The 16,530-nt window shown below is 37.5% G+C and overlaps 1 protein-coding gene across 3 annotated transcripts in view; it reads left to right on the plus strand.

Moving 5' to 3' along the window:
* The window catches only part of CDK17 (cyclin dependent kinase 17), a 96,848-nt gene that overhangs the window by 46,340 nt on the left and 33,978 nt on the right, over positions 1 to 16,530 (plus strand). For 2 of the 3 annotated variants that reach the window (XM_063322757.1, XM_063322758.1), the window contains 2 exons: positions 7,709 to 7,873; positions 14,408 to 14,541. In XM_063322757.1, coding sequence (XP_063178827.1) covers positions 7,709 to 7,873; positions 14,408 to 14,541 — 299 coding nt within the window. The remainder of the gene's footprint in view (positions 1 to 7,708; positions 7,874 to 14,407; positions 14,542 to 16,530) is intronic. The other variant, XM_063322759.1, reaches the window with a different exon arrangement.

Consider the following 16,530-nt stretch of genomic DNA (forward strand, 5'->3'; position numbering starts at 1 on the left):
CTCCACCCTTCTGTCAGCACCCACACTCTGCGTACCCCCTGATGATCTAGTTCAAAAACCTAAATCAAAGTTACACTTCTTTTTTCCTGGGGGAGGACCCTGAGCCACCTTTTTGGTAGCAGCGGTGAGTTGTGGCGGGCTTGCTGTTGCACGAAAAGTTCATCCTTGCTTAGAATATGGAGCATGCTTGGATTCAGTCCCCATTATGTACCTAAATCAGAGATCATAAATGCTAAGTGTCCAATACCTGTCTTATTTTGATTACGAAAAACTCCTCTTGTGTACACTTGATTTGTATGAAATTGAAATATATATTTATGTATTTATAAGGCTTTCATGTCCAGAATGGATAGTGGTTACTGAATAAAACATTTTCTTGCAGACTTATTCAGGTCTATCAGAGATGCTTGATTTAAGGGAAAATGTCACCATGTATGACAGGTGATTTTGATTCTTTATTAAAGCTAGCTGAAGCAAATATCATTCCAAAATTTAGGCACTGAAATCTGAAAGCCAACTTGGTCTTTTTGTCATATAATAGAGATACTTGTGGGACATAAAAAAAAGCAAAAGAGGTAGTTGAAGATGTGGTATTATATATTCATAAAGTGTGTTTTAAAATGCATTTACATTCCTAATGAAAACACGTTCTTTCTTTAATTCACCAGCTGACTGATGTGTGACAGTATGTCAGTTGCTGAGGCCTAGCATAGAAATGTCAGGCAATTCTGCAGGCTTTCTGGAGCTCAGATTGAGTAAATCCAACATGGAAAAGAAAGTGGTAGTGTGGCTCTTTGTTAAGATAGATGGACAAGAAACATTAGGGATTTATTGAAAAATTGCTTAACTTGGGAGCAATTTCAGGTCAGGGTTTGTGGTTCATTTAAATAGCAGTTAAAGGAAAAAGAGGAGACATCTTTATAACCTCATAAAATAGTTGGTTTTAACTAATTCCTCGGACAAGCTTTGCGATTATATACACTATTGTTCTACTTGACTCTGACTGTTCTCATAATTATGAAATAAAAAAGTCAGTTTCACTTAAGTTCATACATAAATTTCTGCCACTTCACAACTGAAGGGTTTCAGCAGCTCGAGTTACTTTCTGTTATTCTTACCAATGTCTTTTAGCATTGGTGTTGGCATTATTTCAAACTTAGCAAAGCAGCGGTCCCTTACTGGGTACTGTATTTTCTTGAAATACATGTGTGTATTCTAAAACAGATCAGCAACATGGTCTAGCAACTCTTACAACATTAGTAAGCCAGGCTGGTTGTACTTCAAACAGTATTTTCTTTGAATAGTGCAGTTGTAGTTATTTTGCATTATGCCAATAATAACGGAAGTTTGAACGATAGCATGCAAGAAATACAAGAAAACGATCCAAATGAAATAAGTCAGCAGCTCAGCATTTGCCAAACTTGAAAATCAAGTACTAGAACAGTGCACAGTCACCATGCATTGCCCAATTTTAAGCTTTGCTGAAGATGCACACTTAAGCAAGATAACATGGATGTGGCATTAAAAAAAAAAAGTGTGTGTATCTATTATATGTGTGTGTTTGTATGTATGTGTGTGTGTATATATATATATATATAAAATTTAAAAAAGCAGGATATACTCATATTTCAAGAAGTGTTTGGGGCATTGAAAAAAAAAATCATGTGTGCATCCTGTACACCACTATAATATTTAAAAATATTCTCATTCAGAATGTTTGGGGTAACTTTTTTCACATTTAAAGACTAGGTTTGCATGACAGCTTAGTAGGTTGCATAAGAAACGTAAGAATTGAAATGACATTCCTTGAAAGATGAATCAAAGATGAAGTGATTTTTGTAGCCAAAATAAGAAGAGAACATAATAACAACTGACCAAATAAAATTTTAAAAGAACCACTGAGAAGTCTCTCTTTCAGCTCGCTTTCCATATTTATAGGTTGTATTAGTTTGGAGTTACAGATTTTAGAGCAGATTGAGGAAAGGGAGGTAAATAACGAATAAGGCCCTCGCTGGAATGGTTGTGCCAGCATGAGCCAACACGAGCAAACTGCCCAGGCACTGCAGAGCTCTTGCACCAAAGGGCAAGTTCTGTCTGTCTGTTCTCCTCTCTGAGGATAACATTTGAGGGCAAGTCTAAGATTAGAGCCCAAAATGTAACAGTGTTTCCCCAGAGCACTGTGCTGGTTTCTAGTTCAGAGACTTCCTGAACTAGGCAAGTCTCTGTGCAGTGAGTAACCCTGAGCTGATTTCTCGGCCGGTCTCCCCTTGAGTCTTGTAAGCTTCTGACAGTCGTAACGTCCTGTGGTGAGGAGTTTCCACAGACTTGCATGTTGTGAAGAACCACTTCCGTGTGCCGCATGCAACCTGCCACGGCTGGTTTTTTTCAGTCACCCTCGCTCTTGTGCAGGAGGGGGTGGTGGATGCAGCTGATTCCCAGGTGCCCTCTTCAGCCCTCGTACAAGTCTGTGGGTTGTACTTCTGCAGTTTTAATCTGTTTGAGAGAGGAAGACGAGAACTGTGCATGATACTCAAAATGCAGTAGATCCATGCACTTGCATAGCGGCATAGTTATTTGCTGGTGGTTTTCTACTCCCCTTTTGAATTCTATCATTCATCTTGGCTGTGGCTGAATATTAAACCAATAGCACCATGAAAATACCTGCTATGCCACCGGAAACGCCTCCATTGTGTCAGCTAAGCCTTTGAGTAGTTACTGAGTTATATTTACCAAGTACATCGACACTAATGTAAGGAATGTTTGTTAATTTTATATAGGGAAGCATTTTTTTTAAAGATAAGCCAGACCTATAATCACAGAGATAAAATTGAAAGAGGCCATTTATAGATGTATGTAGTAAAGGCATTTAACTTCTACAGTTTTGACTCATCTTATTCAAGACCAAGCAGTTGCACTAAATTCACACCTTAAAAACTGCAGCATTACCCTTTAAATGTAGTGATTCAAAATAATAATCCTGGAAAAAAAATGAATTCTTTAAGTGAATTAAATTAAATTGAAACTTTGGAAGAAGTACTTGCGGATCTTCAGACAGAGGGAGTTAAATACTTTTTCCAAAAGCACTTTCTTTAAATCTTGTATCTCATAAATGCACAAAAATAATAATCGGCAGTCTTGTAAATTCATTTCCAGCAAGAGTTTGCTTGATGGGTTTCAGTATTTGTTCCAGCTCTTAGCTGTTAGTGGCGCGTTTGCAGGGAGAAGGCAGCACACAATGCAGAATTCACCTGAACATTTCTTTAGAAGTTTCTGACATGTGACAATTCAAACTCACCTATGTATAAGTGTCGTGGTTTTGGCCAAATTGGCCAATGGCCGGCGGCAGATGCTTCCCCCCAGCCTCTTGTACACGGAGAGGAGGAGGAGAGATAGAGATTTATGAGTTTAGAAGAAACTAAACTAATGAAATATTAGTAACAAAATAAAAAGGAAAATAATTGAATAGATATAGTAGATACAAAACCGTATTAAGCTCCCGGGATGATGTCACCGGCAGGCACTGGGGAAGTCCCAGACTGGACTCAGCAACGGGTGGGAACTGGATTCCACAGATGGAGTCAGGAACACACCGATCGGGATCAAAGGCAGATGAACAGACAGGGTCCTCCTTGGACATCAGCCATTGAAGAAAAGAGTCTGACCCTTTGATCCCTCAGCTTTTATACTGAGCATGGGGCAGATGGGATGGAATACGCTTGTTGGTCAATTTTGGGTCACCTGTTCTGTCCGCTCCTCCCCGTAGGTGCGACCCCTTTATGCTTTTCCGCTTCTGACCCTCCAACGTGGCAAATAATGAAATTAGCTGACCTTGGTTGTTATAGCAATAAGTATAGGCATGAGCCTCTCTGCGTACCATTCGTTGGCACAAACTGTCTTATCACTCTGAACTAACCGTTTTAGACACAACGTGCTGTTAATTTCAGAGAGTTAGAAGAGGCCTAGCTAAGAAGTAAAACTACTGAACAGAAAGTTGGCTCTGTTTTACCTCAAACCAGGACACTAACTAAAATACTTTTCCAGACCATAAATCTATGTGTTATACCATCATAAAATGCCATTTGATCCCTCCTTTCTGTAATTTAATGTGTGCTAGGATTTTAAAAAACATTTGTAAGCAAGTACTGTTAATACGTCCCTTAGTCAGAAGTACACTATTCATCTGAGAGTTTTTGTAACCTTCATTTCATTGTCTGTTGGTAGTTATGCCTGTCCTATTACATAACCTAAATTATTGTTGCTAAATTTTATAATGGGAACCATAATTTAGAACAGTACTTACGACAGTGCAGGAAGGTAACAGTTGCCTGTGATGGCCAAAGTTATTTCTGTATAGTTGGATCTTATTATGTCAACCATTTGTCTTTCATTTTTATATAAATTTGCTGTGTGCTTGTTAATGTGATCTGTGTTTATCCTTATATTTGAGCTGAACTTTTCATATGGTAGGATATTTTGGGAAATTTTTTTTAAACTGTAAAATATATGCAAATATACCAGTGCCATGAGAAAAACAAATTTTAAAAACAACCATCTCAGTTCATCACGCTTTCACGTTAGTCGTGAACATAAAACTCAATCTCTATTTAGTCATTCAGCGTATTCATAAACTCTGCCCTTTTTTACGCACTACACAGTTCATGGGGATAGATTAGTTTTAGCATGAGTAGACAAAAGCTGTAACATGCAAGGGAAATTATCAGCTCTTTGCTCTGTGAATGCAGCTATAGTCCACCTGTGTGCATACACTCCAGTCTGGTTAATGGTACTGGAATCCTCGGTGGCTGCGAATGTGTCGAGGTGGCTATGGGTGGCCAGGATGGCTGAGGCCACGTACTGTCACACACACAGGCAGAGGTTTGCTTTCAGCCATGTGCTGTCCTGCCTTTGGTGCTTCTCCGACCTTAGTTGAGATGTATCCTGGCATCTTCGGTTTCTCATTGGGATGTCAGTAATGTTTACTTTGATACGTAATTTGCATTTTTCTGTGCAAAAAATATTTGAGTGATTTTTAGCAGTACATTTCAATACCAACAAAAAAAAAATCTGAGAACTTCCTAGGTTTATTATTAGGCCTTTAAAAGAAAAAAACCTGAGGGACTTTTGCTTTACTTGGTATAGCAGGGCTTGGTCAAAGGGAGGAGTTTGGTTTCCAGAGTGTCCCAGAAAAAAGCATCTCTGCATTGGCTCTCTTTTTCATAAGAATGTAGTTTTAGGAAAAAATTAAAATGAAGTAGAATTGCATGCTTAATATATATTATTTATTGCTTATATAAGGAATATAAATGAAATACTTATTTTAAAATTGTGCAAACTATCCACTAAAACCCACCAAGCATCATAGTTATAACCGGTGATGACTGTCTCAACAGAACAAACGATGTACTCATCAGGCGTTTGGATTTTCATTGTTACCATTCATTTGTTCAGTACTGTGTGTAAACTCAGTGGCAGGCTTTTAGTCTAGAAACTAGATGAAATTCAAACCAAAGATTCGTAAGAAAGTGGGAAAGCAGAGAGCGGATTTTAAAATATATAAAAAGCAAAAGCAGTAGCTGTGCTGCATGTGAACCTGTTTCCGGTCATGTGGAAGTCATAATAGATTCTATTCAAAAATTGATGGGGAATTTGCTGCCTGGTGCCTTAGGATAAATCTGCTGTTGAGGGCACGCTACAAGGAAGCTGATACCACTCTAAAATCAAAAGGGATGATGCCATGTATTAGAAACAGAAATAAGGATTTGGGAGAGAGATGTGCAGAGTTTTGAAGGTGACGACACTGATCATACTTCAGGAACATATACACAGACGTATGGTGTATTTTTCCTCATGTTCACCCACTTGGAAGCGGTGTTTATGAAGGATGCTAATTGAAAGATGTGGGCAGGTTCATAACAGCACTGACATGTCCTTTTGCATTCTGTTTTCTTCCTGAAGCTTTTGGGGAGGCAGCTATTATTTTTTTTCCTGCAGCAGCTGAGTTAAAGTGATTTTTTTTTTTGCCTTTCTGTACTATTCATGTTTATATGCCAAAAATCCTCGCATAATTGTTTTAAAGTCATTGGCCTGTCCTTGGGTAGTTCTGTCTGTGTACTTCTGTCTCTTTGCTTCAGACCACTCATCATGACATATCCAAAAGGTTTTTGTACGTGTGGGGAGGGAGAAGGTTCCCTTCAGGATCCTGTGTTCCTTAGGTTATTAGGTATTTGTTGCTGTTCCCTTCACCACTGAAATTCTGCTTTCTGTAAAACCAGTTTTCCTAGCTATATTATTATTCTTATTTTGGAAGGGAAAGCAAGATTTGGTGGTCCCTGTATGTGAGAATGTAAGTCAGGGTGATGAAATAGCAGCCCAGATTACTCCCTGTCCCAGTAGGCGTGAGGGAAGCTCTGAGCAGCTCCTGGCTGCGTTACGCCCTGGGAGCAGTGGCTGCAGAAACGCCTTGGGAGGTGACACTCCATCCAGCAGCGCTCGAGCTGTGGTTGCTCAATGCGTGGCTTCTGCCTTTTTTGTCTTCTGAATAATCCCAAACAACGCATATCTGTAATGGTAACAAGAATCGAATGATGGAAAAATAAAACTGCTTGCATCTAAAGTGTCTGGCCGTATCTTCTGGGTTTTTTCCTAGTACAGGCACAGTGCTTGTATGTAGTTGCCGGGTGACTCTGACTTCTGGGTACTTTTTCTGTAGCAACGGTACTACTTCTTTAATTTCCTGTATGAATGACTTCATCAGAGGTTCTGATAAGTCCAGTTTTGTGACAATCAATACAAGTTGACATCTAGTTTGCTTCTTATCTGTGTTTTTAGAGTTAGACTGCTTCTAGTAGCATAGCAATCCTTGAGTTCTAGTCCACGTGTACAGAGTCAGGTTGCTGAGAGAGAACATGAACACTCAATTTCTGTGCACGTTTGTTTCTAAGATTTTCAAATCTGTAATGTTTCATCTTTTTTAGAAAGTGTTTATCAATAACAATAATTTTTAAAAAATCTTACAATCCTGGTCTTAAGTCAAAGTATAGTAAACTATTGGAGCTACAGTCCACTAGAAAGCCAAAATAACTCATTGAATACTTAATTATTCTGATATCCTTTAAGTTAATAACCTTAATTACAGCGTGACAGCTCTGGTGGGTATAGATGGGTATGTTTCCTAGCAAGGACTTCCAGTAGCAAGGCCTTGCTACTAGTGACCCCTTAGAATTTTTAAAGGGAGAATATTTCCAAAGGTTTGCGGTTGAATTTGCTCATCATGTGAGTTGATCTAAAGGATGGTCTGTTTAAATGATAATAAAGATGAAACATCGTGCAATAGTCATTAATTAATTAATAATCATTAATTCAGAAGAAAATAATTATACTGATACTAAAAACTACGTTCTGGTTTTATTCACATTTTTAGACTGTATATTCAGGTCATTTACTGATCCAGCAGCAGTGACAGAATTTAATAAAATGAAATCTGGGTAATATTTAATGCCATGTTTTGTATTAATTTGCTAATAGAGAAATGGCAGTAGTATGGTGGTCAACTGTTAGTATGAAAGAGAATCATACCAGAGTGGTGATTTCCTGTCTAGTAACTGTTTTTTTTTCTTTTTTCCTTTTTTTTTTTTTTTTTTCTTCTGGCATGTTCCTGACACTCCTACTTGCTTGTGGGAATGAATATTTTGATCCCTGTGAATTGTAGAGCCCATTGTGAAGAATGGCAGGCCTCCAACGTCTCACAGCATGCACTCATTTCTCCACCAATACACAGGATCTTTCAAGAAGCCCCCTTTACGGAGACCACATAGCGTCATAGGGGGCAGCCTCGGCTCTTTCATGGCAATGCCCAGAAATGGGAGCAGATTAGGTAATATACTACCTTGTTTGTTTAAGTTCATTTTTCTATGAAGAGTAATGTCTGTATTGATTCTTAGCAAGAGATACGGTTATTCTAATGCTTTAATAACTCTCTGGGAATGCAGTAATGTTTTTCTGGAGTTGTTAGAGAAACTTGTTTTTAAGATACTGAATGTCTCTTTAAGATTTTCAGGAAGAAACCAATTAAAAGAACACACAGAAATCACCCATGAATTTTTGACAAGTTACAAAAGTTACAAAATATTCTTTCTCAATACTTTGCAAGAAACCTGCGTATCCATCTCAGTTAAGCATTGGTGAGAACTGCAGTAAATGGAATATGAGAAAAACAGAGGATAATCATCCTCTACGTGGACTTTAAAAAGAACTGGTGTACTGCTTAGATGTTTCATTATAATACGAAAAAAAATTGCTTTTTTCAGTCATAAATTAAGGCCACTATAATTATCTTTTTGTTGTGGTCCTGAGCTATATTTATGGTTCTGTGGGGCAAATAAGTTTCAAAATTTTTTTTCTTTTCCTTCAAGTAATTTGTCATGTTGCTGCCTCCAGTCACCATTAATATTTTGCCCTGCTTTTATGTTATTTCAAATTAAGCTTAATTAATTGATACTAGAAAATGAGAGCAAGTCACAGTTTAATTAGAATTTTATTAATTTTTCCATCTTCTGCCCTCCTTTAGAAGAGTGTGATAAACTGTGATCTCCTTCAGACTTCTTCAAGAATGAGTCTTCAAGATAGTATCCAAACCACTTATATCCTCCTCTGCTGTAATACCACCGATCATGTTCAAAACCTTGCCTTTTTTTCTGTTTGTGCTACCACTTAAACTAAAAAAGAATTCGGTCCTCTTGAATGGACTTTAGCAACTGTTGTTATCACAGAAGAAAACAGGTTTTAGCATGCACAGTTTGACTGCTATATCAATTCCTGATTTCGATGAAGTCTATACACTTTATTTTTTTTCCTTTTTGCCTAGTCAAGCTTTGCTTAAGTTGCCAAGATGCTAATAGGAAGACAAAATTTAAAAAAATAATAATAATTGTGTACTTAAGAAATCTGTGCTTCGGAATGTTTAGTCATTTGTGGATTATTTGTCAAGTCAGATGTATATAAACTGTGTAAAGGAACAGCAGAGATGTTTACTTCTGTACTCTTCTTCTTGTGTGTTGCCTTTAAAAACATTATGTAGGATTTTTAAATATAAATTTATCAATAACTTACACCTCTTCAAAATTTCACTATGAACTTCACCTCAGCTTTGCAAAAGGAAAATTCATAAACAGTTTTTGTTTTCTTCTAATGATTTTCTAGTTTTCCCAAAGCTTTATTTTTCACCTGAAAAAAATACTAATAAATATTACAGAACGCCATTAATTTTATTTTTCTCAGGTGATCAAGTTTTATAGGTGATCAAGTGTTTAAAATAGCACTCACATTTTTAATATGTTAGTCTGTAGCTAGTGTTATAATAACATGTTTTAAATAGCTACAGATTCCTGTAGAATTTTTAATTTTGTTGAAGTAGTATGGAATAGATTTACTGAGTGTACGTATGTATATTTTAAACACATCTTTTTGCTTTGGATGCAATGATGCTATTAATGATGTCTGTCTTTTTTTTTACTCCTCATTTGATGAAAATTTAGGCTATTTGTACATGTTATCTAGTGGTAGATAACACAAGTACAAGAATAATTACTAATGCTGCTTTTGCTCCTTCTTCACATCTTTCCTCCTTTTGTTCCTGCCATATGAGAATGGTTATTACTCAGCAGGATGCTGATGTTTTCTCCGTTGGGATAATGACCTCAGAAATTAAATGGTCAAATATGCATGCCACATGAGACTTTATTTTCTTTGCTTTCTTCATTCATCCTCTTTTTCTTTCCACTTTTTCCTGTGTTCCAGTGGTGGAAAAATGCTATCGGAGAGTTATCCTTCAGATATCACAAAATAATGGTAGTTAAAGGATGGTTATTTGATTATAAAACAGATTAAAATGAGACTTGCCGCAGGTGCATCTTCATGCCGCTTGCTTTTCAATGAGATTGTCAATATAAAAATTGGTTGAGAAGCCCGGGAGATTTTGGAGTTTTGCTTGCTTTCTGAGCACTGAACGTGAGTTCCTGCTGTTGTGGTAGAGTGTAAAATCCCCAAATATTTTTAAAATAATTTCTACTTGGAAACATCTGCTAGCTTTACGTTTTGTAAAATGTTTCATAAAGACAAAAATTCTGAATTGATCTCTAAAAGATGTGCCATTGTTTAAAATTTTGTAGTAATTTTTAATTTAGTATTCAGTTATCATGATGATTTTAAATAACATAGGTGATTCTCAGGTCAAATTGTGATCAGCCGTTCCACTGATGCGAATTAAGGTGTAGCTGAGGGTGTTATAGCTGGTGTATTGTCTGTACAGCTTCTAAAGTCTTATACCTCCAGAAACATTTAAATGTGCAGTCCATGATGGAGCCAGAGCTATTGAACCTTTTTTGGACCTGACCTGGCTGAGTGCAGAGCCCACTAAATTGTCCTTGTTCCATATTTATATTACTGGGAACACTGGAGAGGCACTTGGAGCATGCAAAGCCAACTGAAGCTGACCCTCCTGGTGGACCTCAGTAGCAGCCAGGGTAGAGTTTGTCTCTGCTTTTGCCAGTTGTATTGATACAGTTAAGGAGAAGTTTTGTTTCTTTGTCATAAATATTGGAATTGAAAGGAATGGTGTTTCCATACAGCTTTCATAGTTTGGTAACGTTAACAGCAAAGGCAGTTTCTCGCTGCAGCCTTCCTCAATTTGAGTAGTTATTAGTGAAGCTAATCATAAAATGTAGCCACTTCATAGAAAAGTAAGCTTTTGGAAAAGTTCACCTTTATCCAATACGCAAGTCACGTGATTACTTTTGTAATAATTTGAAATAAGATGGAACGATCATGCAGTCTGACTCACTACTGACTAATTAGGAGATATTATTTTAGCTCACTTGGAGGAGTTCTCATTTGCAGCACTGTAGGTTTCCCTGTGTGAATTTCTTCCGTGGTGCATTCCTCCCAGCTGAAATGAGGACAGCCTTTGCTCTTAAATCTACTTCCTTAGTTTTCCTGTTGCACTGTAGTCCTCTACAGCTTTTCATTACGTGGCCATACCGGATATTTAATTAGATATGTAGAGTACATTAAAATAAACATCTGTGTAAGAAAATGGCTTGGGTATTCAGTGAGAGCAATTCAATAAATTATTGAAGCATTGAAACCTCTGAAGACCCTGCAAGCTGGCTTCGGTACAGGTGAACTTGCCTATAGAAAAGCTTAGTGAAATTAAGGAAATATTTGCATGATTTTCATCACTGCTTAATCAAATATTATCATCATCCACCTGTGTAAAATGATTAAAATGACTAGGATAATGCCTTATTCCTGGGTTTATACTGTTAAAATAATAAACATAAGGCTCTATTAATGCCTTTTTAATTGAATAAAGATAAAACGACACATCTATATTACACGATAACACAGTCAAGATATTTTTAAAAAGCTTAAATGTATCCCTTTTTAGAATATAATTAAAACATTTGCAAACCAGAATTAATTATATCATAGAAGTATTGAAAATAGACTGACCGTCATTTTATTTAAGTCTGAAATACTGCATTTTTAGACTTGAATGGTACAGACCACTTTGTCTTTGCATTCCTGATTATAAAGAGCAGAATCGCCTTGCAGGTACGTTACCTGCCCCACGTGTATGGGTTTGTCTTACTAGTTCTTGAAATTGTCCTTAGTTGTGTATTATTGCATATGTGGTCTTCTTAGTAGAAGAATCATCTTTGTCAGCTAGGATGCTCTTTGTAGTTCTGAGTGTTGCATTTTAAACTGTCATTTTTAAATAGTAACTTTGTAATACATACACTTTTGTGAACTGAACATTGTACTTAAAAAGTATGACAGTATCAATCATATGATTACTTTAGTAAGTGTCAAGTCTTTTTCAGAAAGTAATGGTGTCATTGCTCCATGGCTTAAAATACAATACTTCTTTAATTTTGTCTATCTTACTTTGTTAGGTTGCCCAGATAACTCTCTTGTTTAGCTTCTCTAAAGAAAACAGACTTTGGGGCCTCATCAATGGGCTTGTACGAACATGAGGATCAATAGATTGGAGAACAATTGTCCGTAGCTGTTACACTTAATTTTATGAACAGAATCTTGAGACCTGTAATTGTTAAAATGGATTACATGACCTCTCAGAAAAGTATTTTTAAAGAGAAACTTTATTAAAGAACTGATACGGTGAATGTGCTGTTCACCAGATACAGCAATGCTGACCTAACAGCTTTGCTGAAAATAGTGTTTTCAATATTGCTTTTATATTACTAAAAATTAATTTCCTGCAGTTTGTTAGAGATTTTAAAAAAGACAGCTATCGAGTCACTACAAAGAGTAAGAGAGATTTCTTAGAAACTTGGCAAAAGAGCGTCACATTTTGTATGCTTAGCTTAAGGTTAAGGCTGATCTTTAGGGACCGCTTTCTGAAAATCTTTTTCTCTGGTTCAAACTACCGTGCCTTTAGAAGCACTGATGAGTATTTACCTTGTTTGAAACCAGAAGATTGCTGCTTCTTATGCAAGGAGTGCAGCTTATTTTTTTCTCATTCAGTCTAAATCTAAGCATGGCTTGCAGGGAAAATTCTGATGCAATGTGGATTTTTAATCTAAATCCAATTTAGATCTGCATTGCTGATGGAAAAATTGTTTTGTGCATGGGATGCATGCTTAGTTTGTGTGTTAAATTACAGTACTTTGAATTAAAATACGTGGTTCCAATGCTTTATGAGTTAATCTTTTTATATCCATTCTGTTTGCCGTAAAAGGAAATTCTTTGTACTGAGGAGGAATTTGATCCTTTGAAGTCTACATGATTCTATGTGAGCCAAACTAGACAGACGTTTTAGAAGATGTGCTGATAACCAAACATTGGCCTAAAGGCTTTTTTTCCTAGAAAATCCAGCCTTTGTGCTTGTTGATAGTGATAAAACTTGCATTTTCTTTCTTTTCTTTTTTTTGATTGCAGTAATGCTGTGCAAATGTTAAATATTTCCAGGTATGTTGGTGGTAAGGTTGAATTGAGCTCTGTGTGTTTTGCTAATATTAGGATTTTTTAGGGATAGCATTCCGAGATTTTTAGTCGGTCCTCAGGTTTTCTTCTACCCTGTACAAGATAATGCTTAATACCAAGGGTCAGGAGAGGGCAGGGAAATTGGTGTCTTTTGAAGCATCTCCTTTGTGTGCGTAGGTATTCAATCTCTGTAGTAATTTGGAGTTCAAATACTTCAGAGGTGATGGTGGAGCGTTACTCATAGTGAATTGCTTTTATGACCAATTTCCTATTGTGTGTCCTTTTGCAAGTCATTTGGCTCTTTATGCTGTTAATGACACCACCTTGATCTTCTCTTCATTCATTACTGTGTTCATCTTCCAAAGTCTGGAAGATCCTGTGGTGCTTAAGTAATGTATATGTATATACATAATATACATAAACTCTTATGTGTGGGTGAATTTACAGGATTGTGTTAAAAGTACCAATTTTGCCTGACATCAGGATCCTGCAACATCATGTCACTCAGGCAATCTGTTACCTAAATTCCTCCATAAGGTCACAGATTTCACTTAATTGCTCCTAAATATCAGGTCCTCTGCTGAATCCACGTGTGTGTTGTAGGCCTCTATTTAAACGGTCAGAATACATCCCCTTCTTGCACACATGCCCAGCAGGGGGTTTTGTATCTAAAGTTTCCGTACTTGGCATTTCCGAAAATAAGACCTATAGCTTTGGGTTTTTTAAGCTTTCTGGAGATACACTTAGGTTGCTAACATCAGGTAGTCTGATTTTGAAAGTACTAAATATTCTCAGTAATGTTTTATATCCAAAAGCAGCTAGAGGAGGTTTAGATTGGATATTAGGAAAAATTTTTACACTGAAGGGGTTACTAAGCATTGGAACAGGCTGCCCAGGGAAGTGGTTGAGTCACCATCCCTGGAGGTTTTTAAAAGACAGGTAGATGTAGTAGTTAGTGCTATGGTTTAGTAATGGTTTTGTCAGAGTTAGGTTGTTGATGGTTGGACTAGATGATCTGAAAGGTCCCTTCCAACCCAGGCGATTCTGTGATTCTCAAAGAGAAGGGGTAGTGAGGGAGTCTGGGAACTGAAGCTGTGAGGGGAAAGTGGCTTATAGGAATTAAAATTGGGATTGGACTGTCTGTCTTTTGTTTTGGAAAAGTGAGTTTTGCTGCAAACCAAGTAAGAAAAATAATGATAAAGCTTGTTGAGAAGTCCTATAAAGTAATCCTGTTCATTTTGTGATTCCTGAGCCATAAAAAGTGTATCAAGACTACCATGACTGTGATGAGTCTTTGGCGTATAACCCAGTGCACAGTAATGATACAGTTGTTTTCCATCTGTACAAGAGAGATGTTTGGTGGAATACTGATTAACTGTTTTCACTCTTTTGGATTATTTTTAAGATATTGTTCATGAAAATCTGAAAATGGGGTCAGATGGTGAAAGCGACCAAGCTTCTGGAACGTCATCTGATGAAGTTCAGTCTCCCACAGGTGTTTGTCTCAGAAACCGGATACACAGACGAATCTCAATGGAGGTAATTTACTTTTCATATAAGGATCATTTAAATTGACAAGAGAGTTGGGGGTTGCTTTAATTGTTCTTTATAACTGGTTGTCTTCTCAATTAACCGTTCTGACATCTATTTTGTGCAGAGAGCATTATTTTGCTGACCTGCTGGAGTGCAGCTCAGCTGAAAGAGACCTGGGAGTCCTGGTGGACAACAGGATGACCATGAGCCAGCAATGTGCCCTCGTGGCCAAAAAGGCCAGTGGCATCCTGGGGTGCATCAAGAAGAGTGTGGCCAGCAGGTCGAGGGAGGTCATCCTCCCCCTCTACTCTGCCCTGGTGAGGCCGCACCTGGAGTACTGTGTCCAGTTCTGGGCTCCGCGGTTCAAGAAGGACAGGGAACTGCTGGAGAGGGTGCAGCCAAGGGCTACCAAGATGACTAGGGGACTGGAACATCTCTCTTATGAAGAAAGGCTGAGGGATTTGGGTCTCTTCAGTCTGGAAAAAAGACGGCTGAGGGGGGACCTTATCAGCACTTACAAATACTTAAAGGGTGGGTGTCAGGAGGATGGGGCCAGGCTCTTTTCAGTGGTGCCCAGGGACAGGACAGGAGGTAACGGGCACAAACTTGAGCATAGGAAGTTCCACCTAAACATGAGGAGGAACTTCTTTACTTTGAGGGTGGCAGAGCACTGGAACAGGCTGCCCAGAGAGGTGGTGGAGTCTCCATCTCTGGAGACATTCAAAACCCTCCTGGATGTGTTCCTGTCCAGTCTGCTCTAGGTGACCCTGCTCTGGCAGGGGGGGTTGGACTAGATGATCTCCAGAGGTCCTTTCCAACCCCATGATTCTATGATTCTACGATTTTAATATGACTTACATTTCTGTCTCCACTCGTCACACAGAAATCAGATGTTTATCTTGCATTGTTTATGAGCTGTTAATTTTGAAAATCCAAATACGTTTTAAAACATGGATTTTGGGGAAGAATTTCTTAAGTGTAGCATTTGAGTATCTTTGTGTCACATTCTGTGCAATTCACTGAGCATATTCAAAAAGATACACTGTTTAGACATGTTTTACTTAAAAACGTTTGCTAATCTTTGTAAAACTAATGCTACAGCAGTGATGGTCCTGACTGCTTCAGCCTTTCCCTCTCTTCCTGTTTTTTAATGAACGGAACTTTACAGGATGGTAAACAAAAGGAGGAAAAGTACCTTATGAATAACTGTGCACATAATTTCCTTTATTTATGAGTCTTATTATGAATACTAGCCACCCTTGTGCTTGCTTTGTTGTCATTTCCCTTGACGAAGAAAAACAGAACACTTCCCAGTTTCTTGAGTGGATAAAAGCTACAGTTATAATGATGCCTTTGTTACAGAAGCACGTAAAATTTTTAGTTGCTGCTTTATAGCACACATACCAGTATGAATAGTTTGTAATATTTTAAATCTTCATTCAAAGCCTGATATTGAATACAGGACTGGGGAAGCAGATCTGGATAAGCTACAGTAGGGTGTACGTGCCAAAAATTTTTTATTTGTGAGGCGTTCCGTTATGCTTGGAATTCCAAGACTCCAAGCATGTAATGCTGATATGATTCCAAGAACTTGTGAATTAGCTGTATTAATTATTTATATAGTGTCTTGCACCTGGGGGTTTTTGTCTTCAAATTCCTAAATTTATATGTTAGTCTCAGGTTTGATCTAAAGACTGTTAAACCATTTCCTTGGGAGAACTAAGGTGGGTCTGTTGATTTATGCAGGATGGTTAAATTAAGGAAAAAAAAGCAGTCATTGTGAAAACTTGCACATCAGAATGTACGCTGCACATCAGAATGTACGCTGGAGAAACTAAAAATCAAGGAAATTATTTAAAAGGATTATTTACTTTTTTGTCATTGTCTGTTTCCTCTGCATTTTGAAATGCGCATTTAGAACAGGAAAGAAATAAGGAAATCAATGATACGTAATGAAATTAACCAACCGAAATGGAAATGTGTCAAGTCTTCCAG

Source organism: Chroicocephalus ridibundus, chromosome 1 (assembly GCF_963924245.1).
Source record: "Chroicocephalus ridibundus chromosome 1, bChrRid1.1, whole genome shotgun sequence".
NCBI lineage: Eukaryota > Metazoa > Chordata > Aves > Charadriiformes > Laridae > Chroicocephalus > Chroicocephalus ridibundus.